Below are 21,908 nucleotides of genomic sequence, written 5' to 3'. Positions count from 1 at the left end.
ATTTGTATTCATTGTATGTTATATTTAACTCCTACTTATAATTTTTTATATTATACGTCTTATATCTTATTATTGTGTCCATTGTGGATTATATTTAATTCTTACTTCTAATTGTTTTACGTCTATAAATTATAGATATTGATTACGTTTACACTTTATGTCCGTTTTCACTAATGTAGATTAACTTTAATTTCGATTCAATTTACTCTTCGTCTTTTTCTAATCTTTAGAACTAGAAAAAGACGAAGATAAGTTGAACTGAGATTAAAATTAATACTGGTTTTTTTTTTTATTTTTTTTATTATTTTTTTTTATATTAATTAATATTGGTTGAAATGGACATTAATCGGATTTAATAATATTCATAGTTAGAAATTAACCAGTCATTTCATTTTTCAGAGGAATATAGTTGAGATTCAATTTCATAATACAGATATTATAAAACCCGATTAAGTGTGCCATGTAAACGTGATCAATAATTCCTATTCTTCCATTATGTCTAGATCCTTACTTTATTGGATTATTTATTACACAAATCAATATATATAAGTCTTAACACTCAAAGTAAAGCTTTCTAGCAGAGGTACAAATCGACAAGAGTCATTCTTGTTTTTATTTCTTACTGATTTTTGAACAAGAACAGGATAACTCTTATGTCAATTTGTGTCTCTTGCTGGAAATATTTTTAAAATATTGCTGCAGTAATATTGCTGAAATAATATTGCAAAAAAAAGTCTTCGCAATATTTCTGCAACATTGTATTGCAATATGCAACATTAAAATGTTGCAGCAATGTTGCTACAAGTTTCTATGCTGTACGGGTTCTCATTCTACACAAATATTCCATAGAAAACTTATAAATTTGAAGAAATTTAAGATATAATTCTTTCATAAATCTTCATAAAGATATAAAAAATTTTTTTAAATATTATTAATAATATTAATATTAATCAATTTATTATATTGTCAACTGTAATATATAATAGTTAAATATTATAAGATATTGCGTGAGAATTCTTTTCATCAGGGATATTTCGACATAGGTATTCCGATTCCGCCGACAGAACGCTTCTTCGGCGTGCGTGTCTTCTTGTGAAACTGCGTTCAAGTCGATCTAATTAAGATAGCACAGTGCACTTATACGAGTAAAAAAAGAAGAAGAAAAGAATCACGGCGGAATGCGTCGCGATCGTGTTTTAACAGTACATGAATTCATCTGAATCTACCGAATCACCTCGCGGTTAGTTGCTTTATAAATTTCGTCAATGTGATAAAATAAGATAAAAAAAAAAGAAATAAAAAAACTATGCGAACGTAAATTCTCGGAGCAACACACGTTGCGTTTCGTTATGCAGCTGAGTATCTTAAAAACTTTTATTACTCGTAGCGCCATAGTGATTGTTATTTGCTTTATTTTAATAAAAAGCAGTGTACATGTATTCTTTTCTTTTTATATAATATTTGTTAATATCTGATGAGAGCACAATCGATCGTATCATGAAAAAACGTGCTATAAAAATACGCAGACAATAAATATGCAATCTGAGGGCGGATGTGTAAAGTATTTTGTATGTGTAAAAAAGCTGACGGGAATTTATATGATCCCCCTGTACAGAACCGACTTTTGCAAATAAAAATGAGACAAAAAAACGACATATATTTTAAACCATTTTACTCTCGCTATTTGTAAAAAACTTTTGAAAGGGAAAGAAGGATATATCGAAGAAGAAGAATACTGGCACTCGCCGGATTTTAAATCCTCGTCTTGATGTACATGATACATCTATAAGAACAGTAGTCATTCAAACTTTATCCGTAAACAGCATAAGTTAGAACGATGAATGTGCAGACAATAATAGCACAGACAGAAGGAGAAAGGAGAAATATTTTGTATACCGCGATCACATCATGTGTTCTTGCGAACAATAGAACTGGATAATTCTTCAATGAGGAGATCGAGCGTTTTCCTTACAAAAGTTCAATTTAATACTGACCAATGCTGAAAATTATTTATTTTCACTAATTAAAAGCACTGGACAACAGTGTTTTTAATATTTGAAAAAAGTAATTAATATTACCTTTCAGTATTAAAACTTTTGTAAAAGTTCGGAAATAAAAGTTCCTATCTACGTTAGGTCTATGTTTTAAAATGTTAAAAAGGAATACGAGAAATAATTAAACACTTTGCATCGTGAGCGATTAATGTTGCAAATTATATCCGGCGATATTTGCACTGTAGTCACTTACAAAGTATTAATCAATCGAATTCCACGATGAGAAAGAACGTAACGCAATAATAATTGCGCGATAATTGTCCAATGTCCAGCTGAAGTCATTAACTGTTAAATACACGAATTAGTTGAGCGGCATATAGTGATCGAGAAATATTTTGACGTAAATCTCACCGAGATGTAATTTTGTAAAATGTGTACAATATATATGAAATGTACGGAAAAACGTTCCATCTGTGGCTTTTCTTTTTACGATGTTACATTATAGTTTCAACATTATGAAGCGTAATATAATTAGATATCGAAAGAGCATATATGTTAAAATCTATAATTGTGAGGTTTACATTTATAAAAAGAGTACATAAGAATATATGCAAAGTTTGTAGCGCATCATCTTGTTTTTATTTGATGCTATTTTATTCATTTCTAGAACTTCCAATTATGTATTGCCATATAGGATCGTGACATTATAAGCAAGAAATGACACGTTGAAGTTTCTTGCATTTGTAAATAAAGAGAATAAAATAAAATAATAGAGATAATAATAGATAGAAATGGCCCAACAAATGAGAATGAATTAAAATGGATGGCTTTTTCTATCTGAATGCTTTTTCTATCTGTATTTTAAATAGCGAATACTTTTTTTTTATTTAATTAGATTCAATTGAATTCAATTAGATTTAATTGGATACAATTAGATTGAAAAACTGCATTTCCTATTCAAAATTTTGAATTGAATAGTATTCACAATGTTTTGCAGAAAAAGCTAATATTATTTTTAGATTGAATGGCATAGAAATAAACTTCATGCAATTCCTATAAATGAATAAAAATGCATTCAGGATTGAAAAGCATTCGTTTTAACATTCGTGAATCAATATTTCTGAAAATCTGAATCCATTTCAATTTATTTCAATCCATTCTCGTTTGTTGGGGGGTCCACGGCTTCACCCCTAAGTAAATAGTCGTAAAAGGCACGTGAAGCGTTTATCGGCGTTTATTCATGCATGCGTAGTCTATTTTTACTTCATGTGCCTTTTACTGTCATGTGCCAACTATTTACTGTCTGTAAATTTAATTTGAAATTTGCTTCTGAAAATCTGAATAAATTTCAATCCATTCTCTTTTATTATATAGATATTCAGTCTGTTCACAAAGTTTGCAAATGAGCTAACAACTAACATACTATCTCGAAAGAAATAGCGTTGATAGTGCAGTTATGACGCAAAACATTACCATTAATGACGCCATGATTGTGTTTATTCTTAACGCTATCTGCAGCTCCACGAACAGTTTTTAATATAGCGCTAATGGATGCTTTTCATTTAGTGACACAAATCGATACAAGCATATCTATTTTTTTCTTTAGTGAGTAATAAAAATAAAACAATATATCTATTTCTTTCTCTTAGTGAGTAATAAAAATAAAACAATACTTGTGTCACCAAATGAAAAGCATCTCCCCGAACACTGAAAAACATAAGCTTCGATAATCTATATATTGTTTACATGGATGATACATAAAACATAGTTGATATTATATATATATAGATTAATTTATTATTATATATTATACGGGTAAACACACAACTCTGAATTGTATATTTTTATAATTACCGATAGTCGATAAGATAGTCAACAATTATATCAATTGATATTATTATTATTATATTAAAAAATACATACTTTTTGCAAGGAATGTTTTTTCGACAATTTGTCACAAATTTCAGATGTGCATTCTAATAACTTATTTGCTACAACTTTTATTATTTTAGAAAGAAAAAGATAAACATATATGTATAAATTACACATCAGAGAAATATGTTAATACTTTTTAAAAGCAAAGTTGTAGACCAAGCATCAGATTTCTCTCTGGTCGATGTGTTGTATTTATCCATATAGCCCTACACACAATGAAGAAAATATTAGGAATAGGAATAAATATTAAGATTTCTGTTCCTAATATTCAATATATTGTGCGCAAGCCCTAAAACAGGCGATCTCGTCAGAATTAGATTTCACTTTAGAATTCAAAATGTCTAATAATAATTATGTACACATACTCATAAACTTTTTATATGCACACATAAATGTAATTCTTACTTTTTTCAATACTTTAAGGGATAAATGCATCTTTCGGTAATGCATAAACTCAATTGCAGTATAAAAATAAATATATTTATCTAATTATTATTTGTTTTATAACCATACAATATCATTAATAAGTTGTTAATTTATTATTGTTCTTTGAAATATGTCTATGCTATAAGGTTGAATCAGTAAATAAATAGGTGCAACGTATCTCATCTTTTTAATACTATAAAATATATAAAATATAAATAAGCGATAATGTAACGGGATATAAAAATATTAATTAAAATGTCGCGATGCATGTCAAATTCTCCGCACTGAGATTTTCTCATTTGACTTAATGCTTTAATAAATTTGATAAGAATTTATGTCGTAGATATAATTTTATTAGCTAGATGAATCCATTTAGTTTAAAAAGAAATCCTAAGTCGAGGTCAATGAGTGTATATTACATATTTATACACAAGAAGATATAATACAGTATATAAAAAGTGCGCAGTATGTAGGCAGTAAAGTATGTATGCACAACAGTACTGGCCTGCAACAAGATACCATTAAAGACCAACCTGTAAAAATTTTGGTGACATTTGAATAATTAGCTTACTAATTTATTATTTTTCATTCTACGCATTCTAGATGCATATCGTAGATGTGTGTGTACACATATTTGTGTGTATGACGCAATAAGAATTCGATTTTAAACTGCACTTGCTATTCGATTATCCAAACAGAAAAAACTAATAACTAATAAGGTAAAAAATTAATTTTGCACGAATATTATGTCATAAATATAGATGTGCTTACTTATGAAAAATAATAAATCATAAATTAAATACGTATAAGTTAATTATTCAAATATTAATAAAATCAGATGGACAAATTAATAATGCTTATATTCTGTCTAATTATTCGCGGAACTACTCAATCCCAAAATAATTTGATCAAATTGTCTTTAACAGTATTTCCTCGATAATATCATTTATTATCGAAAAACGAGTTGTAAGTTGTAATTAGTATACAACAATCGTGATAACGTTTGTTCCTAAAAAAGTGTGAGCACAGTTTCACTGTAATTTCGCTTCTTCCTTCACTTTCCAACGAATTAATTCCATGCAAGCGATGGCATCTTCTTTACTGTCATGACCACCAACTGGAATATAAATCATTATTAAATATTATTTTAATTATTATGTGTCATTTATAGACACTTAATCTTTTACCCTTCTCATACAAAAAATTATAAACTCACCATCATTTTGTATGATTTTTCTAAGATATTCGGAACAGAGATTTTTCAATGCCCTTTTTTGCGGATATCCATTTCTATGCGGGAACATGATGCTGGTATCCACGACGGTATCGTGTAATAATTTTAAAGCTTTGAAATCACTTTCAAGACTGTGACCTACCAAGATTGTTTTATCCGAGAACATCGTGAGAAGCGTAGCTTGTACATCTAAAATATTCGTCGTCACATCCTTCATATCTTCTTCCGTAATTCCTGAAAACCTATTATAGCAAATTATTATCGTATACATAAATCAATAATTTGTCGACTTATATTCTAATATGTCCAATAAGTTGGGTCTCTTATAATTTTTACAATTTACCTCGTATTGTAATCAATTATTGGATTTTGCGGTTTGACTAACGTTTCGTATATTACTTTACAATCTTCGTCAACAATCGTCACTCTGGTTAGTTCTAAGCCTTGTGTGGTATAGCACATTTCACAATCGAGTGCGTAAACACCTTGCTCATCTATAGGAACATCTTTGCACACGGAAAAAGAAATTAATATATTTGAATACATGTATGGGAAAAGTGCAAGAGAATCTGAAAATACCTTACCTTTCGATAAAGTCGTAACATAACCACGAAGATTCTCATAATCTGTATAATCCCACACGTGCGTCTTTGCGTCGCAACAACCAAGAGCAGAACCATATTGCTGACAACAACTATATTTACCTTCGCCTCTAACTGAAAACTTTCTGCCCCAATGATATATACAATTTTGTTGTCGTACAGCAAAGCCTTGTTTATTTATCATATACACTTGGCCACACCGGCTACATATTCTCTCATTAGGCACTTTTGACAAAACGGTTTGGTTCCGCGAATTTGTTACATACATCTTCGCTCGTCCCTACAAAATATAAAAACGTACTTTATTAATAAATGTTTGATAAATGTTTCGTGCAAACAGAATATTTCAACATTTTATATTTATTATTACTTTATATCTATTATCGTTTATTTTATTTCCTTCATCTGTAATAATTTGAACAAATGTATATAATAATAATTTCTTCAATTATATATTTTATCTGTATTGTTTTCTAACCTTTGTATCATCTGGGTGTTTACGCGGAAATCCGTTATCTCTAAGCTGCTGTTCCGACATAATCCATTTCTTAAGCATGTTATAGAGTGCTGGTCCTTTAAAATCTATCATACTCTTTTTGCTTTTAATTACACTCCAAGAACCTTTTGACTTGCCAACAAGAACAGCTTCGTGAGACATCATACCGCTTAAATTAACGAATTTTTCGTTCGACTGGTTTTGATCTACTTCCTTTCTTAATCTATGAGCCGCCAACATGCATGAATTTTTATATACCGCGAGTGCCTTGCATCTCTCGTGACACGCGAATTCTTCTCTAACGGCTCGTTGCGCTGCATCATCCCCATTCGTATAAATTTGCACGCATATATCGTGCATTACATTAATATAATACTGACGAACATTTAAGGGGAATTTTTGAGTAGCGACTTGCAGCGGTTCTGGACGCATGAGTTGAGGCACCTGCGTAAATAGAATTTTACGACAAACTTTTACAACTTTTACAAACGTATTAATTGGCTGCAGAACAGACAGAATCTCTTTGTCCTGCAGTCAACAAATAGGCTTGAAAAGCTTATCGTATGACAAAAAACAGATGAATATAGGCCAGTATTCATAGTCGGATCTTATATTTAAGACAGTATTAAATACAGTCTTAAGATGTCATGAACCAACCAGAAGACCGCATTAGTGACTTAAGATATTACTTAAGACGGTCTTAAAAACCGACTATGATTATCAATCATAATATTAATCTAATTAGTTCATGACATCTTTAGATTCTATTTAACCCGGGAGTAGGCGCGTCTCAAAACTAACGTTAGTAGACGCGTCCCGGTCATTTTGACTGAAATATATTTTCGCACATAGTTATATGTGTTATAACTAGAATACATGTATTATATGATGATTATATGATTATAATTATTATAAGTAATTAATAAGAAAATGAGACTACAAATACTAATTACACTTACGTAAGTGAGTTTATACGTACTATTACGTACCGAGACGGGCGTGTTCCGTTTGAATGTTGCATCATCCCTAATTTTTGTCTTGTCAAGCTATCTTTTTCGTGATTGTTTCCTTTTTTTGATTTATTAAGTATGGGAAAAAGTTCGTGGCATTTTTCCCGTTAGATGGCATTAAAAAAACGCCACGAACTTTTTCCTAATATTATCTGCATTTTCGAACTAATTTATGGCTAGGTCGCGGCCGAACTGGGTATGAGAGCCAATAAAAGAAACAAAAGAAGACTAACGTAAGTGCGCGCGCTATGGTCTTTTACATCGACCATTACAAATATATCAAATTTTAAGTAGATATAAGCATGTTTATGTCATCTATTTTCGTATACTATACAAAAAAACATTAACAAACATTTACGTAAAGGTAAAAATATAATAGTATCAATAAATTGAAAAATATAAATAGAAAACGAAAGAAATGCGGCAAAATGATCGGTATGCGATCACTCTCGGTTAAGTTAAGGTCTTAAATATAAGAATCGACTATGAATATTACTATCCTAATGTTCATTTCTATATTAATGTAAATTAACTTTAATCTCTATTTAAGGAGATGCTGGAGTGACGAATTTAGATGTCGATACAAACTTTTTTAATTCTAAAAAAATGTCGACAATAGTAATATTTTTAATTCATTTCGTACATTACATCGCTTTGTTGCACTCAAATGCATACATCTGTCCTTACCTAACATATTATAAAGCCATTTCATCCAAGATTTGGGCCGATATTTATAAACCTTATTTTAAGATATATAATATCTTAAATAATGTCTTAAGATGCTAATAAAAAAGTTCTTTGATTGGATTTATGACATCTTAAGACTGTACTTAAGACAATCTTAAATATAAAATTCGACATAAATACATATACTGCTAGACACAATTATTGCTATTTATCATTCTGAATCTTTGCTAAGCATACATATACGTAAGTTGTAAATTAGTATAAATCCTTTTTTTTAAACTTTCTTAATTTCCATAAACTCAATTCATTCAATTAATTCGACAAATAATGCAATGTTGATGCAGCATTTTGTCCATATAAGTTATAAAACTTTTGTATTAAAGAAACATCTATGATAACAGCTCTATCAGTTGAAAAATGTAAAACCTGTTCTACAACGTAGAACTTTTTGTTTTCTGTTTCTTGCTTCTTGCTTTTTTTTACATCATGTCTTTTTTATTATTCCGTTTTCTGTCTTCTGTCGCTCGAGATAAAAATCAATGAACTTCGGAAGAAACAAGAAAAACGTGACAAGAAATACAATTGTCAATAAAAATTACAAAGAGGAAAAAAAAGCAAGATATAAAAAACAAGAAAACAAAAAGCGCAGAATAGATTTTGTAGAATAGATTTAAGTTACACTGCCCCACTTTTTAATTTTATGTCTATTTTAATCCTGTAAAAAAATTTTTTATTCCGTTCAATCAATTCAGAAATTTTTGTACGGCTTTATCAATAATGTCGTCACTCTAGTATCCACTTAAGTTACTTTATATTTAGTTTAACTTATTTTTTACTTTGTCTAGTTCTAAAAATAAGAAAAAGATGAAAGAATAAATTAAATTAAGATTAAAGTTAATTTACATTGGTATAATTCTAAGTTGTATCACAATTAATAAGTTTTACAATTAAACTTACCACTTGCGGTATATGAGCAACGCGTACACCGCCCTTCGTAGTTTGCGCTATTGTTTTGTTGTCTACTACTTTAGTATCCGCGCAGAGCACCTTCGCTGCTGTCATTATGACCTTTTTTTTTTCCATCGCAAGAGATTTCGCATATGGAACATGAGCGATTCGAACGCGACCTGTAATACATATAACGTTAGCACTAAGTGATTTATTATTCGTGATTTGCGATTCCATAAAATTAACAAATAGTATGGACAGATTTGTCAAATTCGTCATTTTTACTTATAGTAATTTGTCGAGTGCTGGATAATTCACGAATAATAAAGTTGTCTATCTCTAAAACAAAAGACTTTGTTTGATTCTCATTTCGGCAATTTTAAATCGCATTAACAATTGCGTGATTGTGATTAGCGATTGGCGATTACTTTTTAATTCGATTAGAACAAAGCAGTCGATTGCTTTGCTCTAACAGCTCTAAGTGGTTGAAAAATAATCATCAATCACAATCATTAGTATAATAACGGTTTGAAGTTATTAAACTATCGAAACATAATGGACCAATAACATTGAGGTTGATTTATTGTGATTGGTTGATTATGAATCGGTAGTCGGATCAGCCTATAGAATCGATAGGCTAATACAAGCTTTATTATTATGTATACATATATATGGATGAATCTTAATGGATGTTTTCCGATGGAGGATGAATATTTTTTTACTCTAGATTGCAATCAGTTCATTTCCCATGATAAAATGTTGGAATATCCAAGATTCATCCTGTATACATAAGGAAAAATTATATTATAAAATATATTATATCATTATAATAAAATTACTAGATGTAAAATCATTAAATACAAACATTTAATATTTGAAAAATCACTTTTTTGCTTCAATTCTGATATTTAATCTCAATTGGAGCAGCAGCAGCAATAAGCAGCTCTTGTTTGTAATCACTATATCAAGATTTTTAAATTTAATATAATCTGACTTTTAGATTCAACATAAAATATTCTGATCCTAAATTTTTTAAAAGAATTGTTCATGCAGATTTATTTTTTATAAAATTAAAAAGTGCGAAATCAAATCACTACGACTAAATCCATTCATGACAACTATATAAAATTACATTGAAATAATGCATGTAAGAGTGATTAACTCGTAATTGGCATATCGAATTCGATCCTGTATTAGTTTTGTAATTATTAAGGTAACTAGAAAAATTGAAGATCAATGAATGAAGATAAGAGTAAAAGAATTATGAGGTCAAATAATAATCTAGAAATTCAACTCTAATCATAGAACTATATTATAGAACTATATTACGAACGACAAATGACGAATCACAAAATCTGACACCAGTTTAATTAGATATTTAACCAAATAACACAATAATTTTGCATATATCCAACTTGCCATTCGTATTCGGTAGCATGTCATTATTACTTATCGATGAGTTAGATTCAACATGTTCTTTATGCACTGAAACACGTTGTGTGGTACTACTTGAAGATCGATCTATTAACGTAGATATTGTTTGAGTCTTCATGTCAGTTGCCGCTTTCTCTGTCGCCTTTTCTGCGGCCTTTTCAGCCGCTGCTTTTTTCATCAAATGCCATCGCTCACACATTTTCTGATACGGATTTGTATGTTTTTTTGGTAATTGACTAGGACCTATCTGCCGAGTGACACTTGTGGCCGCTGAAGGATGAGCAACTCTTTTCTTTCGTTCTTCTATAATTTCTTCCATATTCTCAGTGTCATCTTTCACAGATTTTTTAACTGATACTAGTTTTGGATAGTCTGAAGCTTGATATTCCTGAGAAATGAATAAATATATACAATATAACCGATGATACATTACATAAGTACTAAAATTATTACTTTTATTAATAAATTTTTATTTTTCATTAGATAAATTAAGGAAATTTTAAGTATCTCTAATTAAAATTTATATTAAAATGCAAGAATTTTAATTAAAATACAAGAATGAAGTAACATTACATATATCGGCAAAAAATAAACTATTTTTATAATTAATAAAATAATTATTTTTATAATAAACAATAAATTATAAATTAATTTTATAACTATTTTTATAATTATAAAAAATAAAAGGATAAATGAACTTCTAAAGAAAATTATTTACGATTACATTTATATTTATTTATTATTTACCTCAAAAATTCTTAGGCACTCTTCTTGTACATCATGATCAGAATCTGATAATTCCAAAATTTCATCAACGAAAGAATGATTACTGTCTACAAAACTATCAGATCTATCAGACGAATTTCTTTCGCTACTACTTTCTTTATGCTTGCTAGATTTTCTGGGAGAGTCACTGGATTTCCGACTTGATTCCGAGTCATGCTTTTTGTCATTTCTGCTCGAAGTGTGCTTATTTGACTTAGAACTGGATGAATTCGAACTTGATTTATATTTGTTGCGTCGGCTAGATTTGTGATGATCATTTCGGTCTTTTTTCGGAGAGGTGTGTCGATGCCTTCGCGAGTTCGAGTGCTCTCTACTTCCATGCAAAGAGTCTTTACTATCGCGGCTACTTCTTTTCCTATCTTTGTCTCTGCTAGACGAGGAGCGGTGCTTATCTTTAGAATTTGATTTATCTCTAGATCTTTCCTTATCTTTCTTCTCAGAACTATGATGATCTCTTTTATCTCTTTCTTTATTTTTATTATGACTCTTATGTTTTTCTTTTTCTTTATCAGTATCCTGCTTTGCAGTGTCTCTTTTATCCGATAATTTTCTCGAATCACTCTCTTTATATTGTTTAGATCTATCGCTATTTTGTATATCACCCATTTTTTCATCATAATGATTGCTATGTATTTTATTATCTTTATTGCTAATTTGTTTATCTGTATCAATTCCTACATGTTGTAAATTCTCCTTCTCCTTCTCATTTACATCTTCCGTTTGCTCAGATTTTTTTACGTTCGCTTTATGTTCGTCCGTAGACATATCTTCTATAGGTTCGTCATCGGAGAATCTAGGCTCAATGTCCAAGGAATAATCCTGAGAATCCTCGCTGGCTGACGCTTTCGCTTGTTCTAGCATTACAGAAGTGGATGCGTGATTGGAAGTAATGATCTCATCTATCATATCAAAATCAGACTCAAATTGATTTAAAGTGGTGTTGTTTAACTGCTGAACTGTCTGTAATGGTGCTTTGATTTTTCTAGGAACGTATTCCTCCCTTCTCTTTTTAGATTTCGGATAATATACTTCCTTAAATTTAGGTTGATAATCATTCGAATTACTATCGTCATACGAATTCGATAAAGATGTATCCAATTTAACTGTCGGTACATAATTTTGTACAACATCCTGATCGGTTGTATTCATTATTGCAGTGGGTTTATATATAACTTCAGGCGTAACTTGAGGATTGCTCGATTCCTGAACACTCGGCCATGGTTTAATTCTTTCTGGTGAGAATTTACGTTTCACAGCCACTCTACTCTCCCTGGTCGGCATATACGAGACCACAGGTATATGCCGTTTCTTCAGTTCCGCTATTGGCGTCGGATTATAGACACAAGCAACTGGTTTTGTAATAGGTGTGGGCATCGCGACATGCTTTCCTATAATTGGCGTAGCATTGTGCATACAGACAGTGGAGCTAGAAGATAATGTCGGCTTAAGACCTTCCACTACTTGCGAGACAATGTTTTGCGAAACCTTCTCTGTATCAGTAACTTCTTGATCTGCAAGCACTTTCTTTACAGCTTCCGTCACTAGATGTTGCAGCATGTCAGGAGTTGAAGTCATAACATCAGCAGATTTGTTCTCCTGTATTTGACCCACTGTCTGGGTCTCCACCACTCCAGCCACTCCTGCTGTACTTCCTGCATCTTCTACATAAAATAAAAATATCTCATTGTATCTTTATTCATTCACATTGATTGTTATTTAATGAACCGGTTTGTAAATAATTTCTCAAAAAAAATTCAATCTCTTAACTTTATAAACTTCTTGCATATTTAACAAATTATTCTAAACTTTTTTTTTTAAATTTTAGATAGTCTAAAATTAGACTATCAGTCCATATTCAATCTAATCTTCAAATTAAACATATAAAACAATTAATAAAACTATAAAAATATAAAGATTAAACTATTATTAAGGATTAAATTATTTTGTAACATTTTTTGCAAAAAAGAGTGTATCTTTTATCTATAAGCGATTAACTGTTACTTAATGAGCCAGCTTGTATAATTTCTCAAAATATTTAAATCATTAATTTAAAAAATATATTGCATATTTAATCTTGCAAATTATTTTAAACTTCCTTTTTTTAAACATTTAGAGTTGATTGTTCCACCTTTTGGTAAATTTTACCTGTTAGGTAAATCTGGCAATCCGCATGTGATTGACTAATTTTGCTCAACAGGTAAAATTTAACAAAAGGTGAAACAATCGGACCTTAGTATATCAGGCCACAAGTTTAAATTTACTGAAAATTTATTAATGTTTAACCTTCAAATTAGACATATTATAAAATAATTATAAAATAATTAACAAATAATGAAAAATATTGTAAAAATGTGATACTAACATGATCATTATTATAACATTAAAGATTAAATTATTTTATAATAATCTTTAATAAAAAGATATTGTACCTAATTTATTTAGTTTTCTATGATTCTTTGTCTTCTCTAGTACAGTGAACAAAGGAAGCAAACAAAGAATTTATTGCAAAGTCAAAATCTCATAAGATTTGATTTCACTCTACTAATGTAATATTAACTTTAATGTAATATTAACTCTTGGTTTAATTTATTGTTTATCTTTTTCTAATTTTTAGAAAAATAAAAATCATTCTTTAAATTAGGAAAAAATAATAAAAAATAAATTGAAACAAAATTAAAGTCAATTTTATATTGATAGAACCAGGCCTAAATGATTGCGACTTAGCAACGTGCGAGGAGAATAAGAATAAAACAATTAACACGCAGTTTTTCTTAAAATTCAATTGAAATGAAGATCCTCTCGCGCATTAAATTACGTCAGAAGACCTCGGAGTCGTGTACCTCGAGGAAGACCACGAAATCGCACGGTCTTACCTCGCTTGGCGTGTTTGAAGTGGCAATAGGGCCGATCACACGAACCGCCGTCATAAAACGGGCAATTTATCGTTTTGAAGTAACCGGTTGAGGGCAACATAACTGATTCATCGCACTCCACGCTTCGGGGAGGCCATTCTTCGTGTACGTCGTCGTCCTTCTCACGGTGCAATTGTACGCAATTAACGCAACGTGCTGAACGACAGTACGTGCGACATGCTCGATAAAGTGATATTCACGCTACTCTCGCACGAAGAGATTTTTGTACGTCGATCGCCGAAATTAAGAAGAAATTAAATGCAATGAGTCCCTATCGAAATCAATTGAAATCCGCCTGGATCGGAGGTTATGGTTCTACGAGTTCTACACACCGCCGTTCGGTAGTATCGTATTCGACGCATGCGAGAGGGCGCCACCTGCTGCGCACATAGCGTAGCAGCGTAGCGACCTCGTTCTTGGATTCCGTTTTGAACTGTCGACGAGTCAAATTTGGTCAAGTTGTCCTCTGAATCGCATTGAAATTAAAATACTTGTTCGGAAAGTTAAGTTAACAAAATTGGGAAATTCAATTTCATATCATAACTATCTATGGAATAAAGAGTTCTTATAAGAATAAATAGACAAATATTAAGGAAACTAAAAGCCCATATTTTCTTTGATACTTATATCTCGGAATGACAAGGTTTGCTGATATGCATAGGTAAGGTAAGCAATTTTTCTGTAAATTTGTCTTAATTAATTTTGATAGCTTATATATAGATAAATCTTTTATGCTCGCCTTTTGTTTTTGAACGGAATTCCATTTTATTAATTTAAGTCGTATATCTTATAAATTTGTAATTAATGGATAATATTATTTAAATAATATATTTTATAAGTTGTAATTAATTATATATATATATATATATATATATATATATGTATTATTTATATATATTATTTATATATAATTAATTATATATATATATATATATATTATTATTCATATTATTCATATATTATTAATATAAATATTTATTATTCATTCATTATAATTATTATTCAATTGAATTGTGTTATAAAAACTAGTCAATATTATTCAAGTATATTTCTTATAAATGTTAATCTGTTGTTTATTATAATCAATCAATTTTACTTAAAAATATGTTATTCTTTTATCAATTTGCTTACTTTGTTACTAAAGTGTGACATTCTCTAAAATGTTATTATATTAATATATTAATATATATAATTAATGTATACAATATTATTATATTAATGTGTACAAGGTAAATAAAAAAGATATAATTAAAAATTATAATTAATTAATAAAATTAATTGTCTAAGGTTATTAAGTACTGTCGATAAAAAATAATAAATTAAAAAAAAGATTCTGCGTTGTACAATATTTTTTCTAATTTTGTTCATATAATTTTAATATTAAAAAAAACGTTTTTTTAAACATTTGAATAAATTTTTTTTTAATGAAAAAAGGGGACTTTTTTTATTTTAAACGTTATTTTTATCATTACAAAAACATTTTCGTCAAATCTTAAAAAAGCATTTTTTTAACATTAAAAAAATATTTCCTTGAAATAAAAAAAAGTTTTTTTAGTATTAAACAAACTTTTTTTAATGTTTGAATTAATGTTTTTTTTAATGAAAAAAAGGGGAACTTTTTTCGTTATTTTAAATGTTTAAACGTTTTTAAAAATGTTTAAAATAACTATCCTTGAAAATATTTAAAATAACAATCCTTAGGATATTTCTTGGAGAGAATTTCTCCAATTTAAATCTCCATTTTAATCTTTTATTCTCATTCACTGAATTAATCAAAAAAAAAATTTCATTCTAATATTTTAAAAAAACTTTGATGTTGGCTACAAGAATATTAAATAGAAAAAGAGAGATTTATTTCGTTAATTAAAATTTTAATTTTGACTTTGAAAAAAACTCCTCCATATTTGCTCTCAAGGTCAAATACAAACTACACTATTTGCATTTATTGAAATTTTACAACTTTTATGTAAAATATTTTTTTCTCAAATATCTTGTTTTCAATATTTTACCTCTTTAGAACTTTTATCGCTTTGCATATATTCATTCTAGTTTTATAGTGCTTAATAAACTTTTAATCTGTTATAAACTTTTGTATACATTTTTACAATTTTCAGTATAAGTAAACTACGCAATTTATTTGTCAGTCTATACAACTTTAGAACAAAATTAAAGTGCGTAGTATCACCAGTGAAACTAATTTAATATTACTGTTGTTAATAAGTACCTGTCAATTTAATTTGTGACATTATATACTCCATGAGAATGAAGATTACATAGATTCAGCTTTGTTTTAAGACCATAAATATAACCGCGCAGCATACAGTTTGTTTGAATTAAAAATTCTAAAAATTCACATAAAAATTTATTATTAGGCATTAAGTCTTAACTAAATATGGCTTTCTTCACTTATCTATGTTGAACATTTTTCGATCCATTTTTATTTAATATTGAAAATTTATAAGATATTTTATGCTTCATATAAAAATTTATCAGAATAAAATATATCTCATAAAGTATTTTGTCTTTTTCCTATCTTTATTTTAATATTTTTATATTCAAAATAATTAGAGGAATCATATTATAATATTAAAGAAATTATATAATTCTATTTTAGAAAGTGCAATGGAGATGACCTCTGTTTTTTTTTAACTCTTCCGCCTAGAAAAAACGTTCCCCTCGAATCCATTCTACTTTTATCTGAAACATTTTCTTTCATTAACAATTTTGGAGAAAATTGTTTAAAATAAAGGTGTAAATACGCATATGCGCACGCGAATTTTGGGGCACTCTGTATACATAATTGATGCCTGCGTGTCGTTATTATTACGTCATTCGAAATCATTAAAAATAAATATATGTAATAATTATCAATGCATCATAAATATTATAAATTTGCGTGATTTTGTTGAGACATACTTTTGATTATGTGAAATGTTTTGATTTTGAAGATCATTTTCTGATACAATTAATTGGCTAATCTGACAGCTAGCTATCAGATTATGAAATAGCTATTTTATAATTGTCGAGGGACATGAGAAGTGGAGTGGATTGATCACGCTCTGATTGATGAGCGATCGATTTATGATTTATGGATCCGAATTTAATTTCGCCTGCCCGTATACATTTTTTCCTCGTTTAACATCGCTCTGAAGTTACTAATATATGTGTCTCTTCGCTTAAAGAACTACTCCAATATTGCTCCAGTATGAAGTGATATATCCTAATTAATACCTAAATTCTAAGCAGAATCACAAGGCTCGTAACTAAGTCGCTTATAATTCTAAGAAAATGTCAAGTGTTTCCGTTCTGCCAATACATTGTATTTAGACGTCAATATCTATAAATATAATTACATATTACGCAAATTATTCGAGTGATAAAAAACGCAATTTTCTTGTTATGTGTCAGATGAAACCTTGAGGTATAGTAGGAGAAAAACATATTGGAGGAAAAACGTATAAATCAGCAGATATCACAATATTTCATCGACACAATGGATTGTCTGATTTATTACACATCCGCGCTGATAATCTCTTTCAGCCTCTTCTACGCGTATGCCAAGTACAAGCTGTCCTATTGGAATAGACGCGGGGTGAAAAGTCCTCCGACACATTTGTTCTTTGGTAATTTCAAGGACTGCATCATGCTGAAGAAATCGCCGGGTGATAAGATACGCGAAATATACAATAGTGCCGATCCAGATGATCCTTACATCGGTTTTTATATCTTCCATAAACCACTATTGATCTTGCGGGATCACGATCTGATCAAACAGATAATGATCAAGGATTTTGACAACTTCCCGAATCGGCGATTTGGTTCAGGCAGTCAGATGGATCCGATAGGCCTGGACAGCATCTTATCCATGCCTCAGCCTAGATGGAAATATGTCAGAAATAAACTAACTCCAGTTTTAACTGGACAAAAACTGAAAAACATGATACCGCTGATGATAGAGAACGGGAAGTCCATGTTGAACTTCATCGAGAACTTGCCGACGAACGAGGATGGCTGGAGTGAGTACGAGGTGAAGGATATCAGTAGTCGTTACATCACCGATGTTTTGGCTTCCCTGACATTTGGTATTAACATAAACTCTTTCGACGATAACGAGACCGCTTTTTGTAAAACCGGTAAGATCTTGCACTGATTTTATTGGCTCCGTAAAACATTCAGCTTTTGTATATTAATTGGTGAACATTTTTCTGAAATTTCCTTCATAATTTTTCATAATTTTTATATAAATTTCATAATTTTTCATAATTTCTACATTTTATAACTTATTGAAAAATTTCTCGAATATTATAAGAATTAAAACTCTTTTCAGAAGTGCAGAGAAAGTCTACATTTTTTAGAATTTTTACACTGTATATACATGTGAATTCTGAGAATTTTTATAAGATTTCTTATTCTACAATTTTTGAAGAAAGCTCATAAAATTTAAAAAGAGTTTAAGATTTTTTTTCAGAAATGTTCATAGATTTAAAATATTTTTGTAACAAATTCTTACAAATATTATTAAATGTTAAAAATATTATGCAATATTATAAGAATTTTTTTTATCAGGATATAATCTGCTGGGAATCAAAAAATTGTTTATTCTTCTTATGTACAAAAGAAAAGAATGTGAATTTCATTTATCAAATACATATACATATATAATTATATGCATTATATAAATTACGATGTTATATATTTGCAGGTGTAACAGTCTTCAGAGGTTTTATGCGCGGAATTATATTCATTATTCAGTTCTTCTTACCTGATTGGGATTTTTTAGTAGTACCGTTCATTAAAAAACCTGCGAATTATTTTCGCAATATTTTCTGGGACTCCATGAACACCAGAGAAAGGCTGGGATTTAAAAGAGGAGATATGATAGATTCCATGTTGGCGCTCAAAAATGGAAAACAAAATCCCATTTACAGTAAAAATTGCATTTGACTTATAAAGTAACAACTATCACGTCGTTAACATTTACATCTACATGGTCTATTCTGTTATTAATATTATAAATTTTAACATATTTCTGCTATGTGTCGAACTTACGATAAATTACCGCAAAAAAGAAGAATAATGGACAGAATCGTAAAATTTCTTAGTATTAATTAATCATTTAATTATCTGTCGTAGAGTTTGAAGGAGATAATTTAGTGGCGCAGCCCTCCAGTTTATATCTCGCTGGGTTCGAGACTACCGCGATTGCGATAGCTTATGTTCTGCATGATTTGGGGCATCATCCAGAACATCAAGACACTATATACAATGAGATACAGACGCAGTTATCGGGAAAAGAATTGACTATGGATCTGATCAATGGATTATCTTTCTTGGACTCTGTTGTAATTGAATCACTGAGATTACATCCTCCTTTACCTATTACTGACAGAATAACTACAAGGGATTATGAGGTAACTGCATATACAAGCTTTATATATTCAGTAAACGAAAATCAATTGAAAAAGATTCAATTCATCGCGAATGTATACTTTTGAAAATCTAAGTCTGTTCAGTGCCCAATACCTTTTTATTCATTTATATAAAGTATATTTTTTATATCTTTAAAAATGTAAGTTTAGTTTTTAAAAGTGGATCATGAATACTTGCTTAATTCAAAATTCTGGATATTAGGAAATACATCAGTTTTTCAATCTAATTGAATTCAATTGAATCCAAAAAAGGTTTTTAGATTCAAAAAAAATGCGCATTCAAAATATGCGTATTCAGATTAAAAATTTCAATTCATTTTAGTCCATTCTCGTTTATTAGGTATGTTCCTTTGACATCCTTATATGTATAGGTGTGTCCCATTTTAATTTCCTTATTTTTTTAATGAAATTATATGATTTTTTTATACAATACAGTTTTTCTTGATTCACGATACAGTCTTTCTAATTCTGCATACAAAAGTGCTAAAATAGAGATATTAAAAAAACCAATAATTTACGAAATATATTTTATTCTGGCACATACTGACATGAAATATTAAATATTGACATCAATCCGTCCATCTCAAAGTAAGATATTGCATTTGTTCATGATACTTTAAATTTTTAACTTAAAAGTTTGTAGTATAATATATAATATAATAATTGTAGAGATAAATAATGTACATTCAAATAAGTAATTTGGAGAATTACAAGGCTCGTGAGTAGTCGCTGCGGCCATACTGAATCGTGACGTAAGCGAAAAATGACTTGTTAATTTTTGTTATATATTATTTGTAAATAAAAACAATTAGAATAAAACGAAATGATGAGATCTCTTTAAAACAATTGTAAAAATGGGTCGAAGTTGTACTTATCCTCCTGACAGTCAGTAAATAATTGTGACGGCATGAGAATTAATGCGTTTACTCAATACGCATGTGTAGCCTATTTTTACATATGCCATTTACGACTACTTACGACTGTAAGAGGGCGGGAGATATATAGCTTCGATTTTTTACCTATTTTTACAATTGTTTTAAAGCGATCTCATCATTTCGTTTTATTGAAATTGTTTTTATTTATAAATGTAATAAAAATAACATATCATTTTTCACTTATGATGTTACGATTCAATATAATCGTGGCAACCACTCAGAATTTTAAGGATAAACGAAATATTTTATCGTTAAATCAGAATGTCAGCTAAGCAACTTAATTAATGCTAAAATGCCTAATCTTATATAGGGCTGCATTCGGTTTCACGTATGATGCAAATGCTGCATTATTTATTCTTGTTATTTATCAAATGTTAAACAAAAATAAATGATGCATCATGTGCACCGTGAAACCTAGAATTCACACAGCATTGCACAGCGTTGGGCGCGTTCAAATCGACAAAAGTGACGAGGGATTCGTTCCAATATCATTATCAGTGCTTAAACTATAACAGAATACGTTATTTGCGCTATAAATTTTCAGCATTGGCAGTGAATATCGGAACGCACTCTAGAATTTCTAGGTCTGCTCGCCGAGCAATTAAAACATGATTAGTTTGAATTCACAAGTACGAATTAGGATACGCGATGCTGCAAACACTTTGAAGAATTTTTTAATTGATTAGTTGTTGTTTCTTTCTTCTAATTGGTCCATCAAATATTTCAAAGCATTTGTAGCGAGACTTTGACCATAGCTTTAGGGAGCCTCAAAAAGAGAGAGAGAGATAGACTTAGGTCGGAATCAGACTACGCATTGAAGATTGAAAGATTAAAATTTGACCAATCAAAACAATAGGAATTAAAATTTTTTTGTCTTCATTGATCAAATTTCAATCTTCAATCTCAATCTTCAATATTATCTCTCTGAAAGAGAGAGAGAGAGAGAGAGAGAGAGAGAGAGAGAGAGAGAGAGAGAGGAGAGTAGTACGTACGTAGTAGTAGTACGTACGTACGTTCGTTACGTTACGGTACGGTACGGGTACCGGTACGTACGTAACGTAACGTCGTCGTCGTCGTACG

At 29.7% G+C, this 21,908-nt stretch overlaps 2 protein-coding genes across 2 annotated transcripts in view; one reads left to right on the top strand and one right to left on the bottom strand.

The window, feature by feature from the left end:
* Positions 1–5,386: 5,386 nt before the first annotated feature.
* Positions 5,387–14,525, bottom strand: LOC105627320 (RNA exonuclease 1 homolog). The gene is made up of 9 exons (XM_012208609.1): positions 14,426–14,525; positions 11,514–13,213; positions 10,752–11,154; positions 9,342–9,511; positions 6,670–7,131; positions 6,174–6,471; positions 5,933–6,095; positions 5,572–5,831; positions 5,387–5,472 (listed from the first exon to the last, which is right to left on the bottom strand). Exons 1-9 carry the CDS (start codon positions 14,523–14,525, stop codon positions 5,387–5,389), a joined length of 3,642 nt encoding a protein of 1,213 aa, XP_012063999.1.
* Positions 14,526–17,957: 3,432 nt separating this feature from the next.
* Positions 17,958–21,908, top strand: part of LOC105618817 (cytochrome P450 6k1-like) — a 6,101-nt gene continuing 2,150 nt past the window's right edge. Inside the window, exons 1-3 of the mRNA XM_012200350.1 lie at positions 17,958–18,597; positions 19,167–19,391; positions 19,598–19,875. Coding sequence (XP_012055740.1) covers positions 17,958–18,597; positions 19,167–19,391; positions 19,598–19,875 — 1,143 coding nt within the window. The remainder of the gene's footprint in view (positions 18,598–19,166; positions 19,392–19,597; positions 19,876–21,908) is intronic.

This window comes from Atta cephalotes (genome assembly GCF_000143395.1).
Source record: "Atta cephalotes unplaced genomic scaffold scaffold00001, whole genome shotgun sequence".
In the NCBI taxonomy this organism is placed as follows: Eukaryota; Metazoa; Arthropoda; class Insecta; order Hymenoptera; family Formicidae; genus Atta; species Atta cephalotes.
This window is presented reverse-complemented; position numbering and strand designations above follow the sequence as displayed.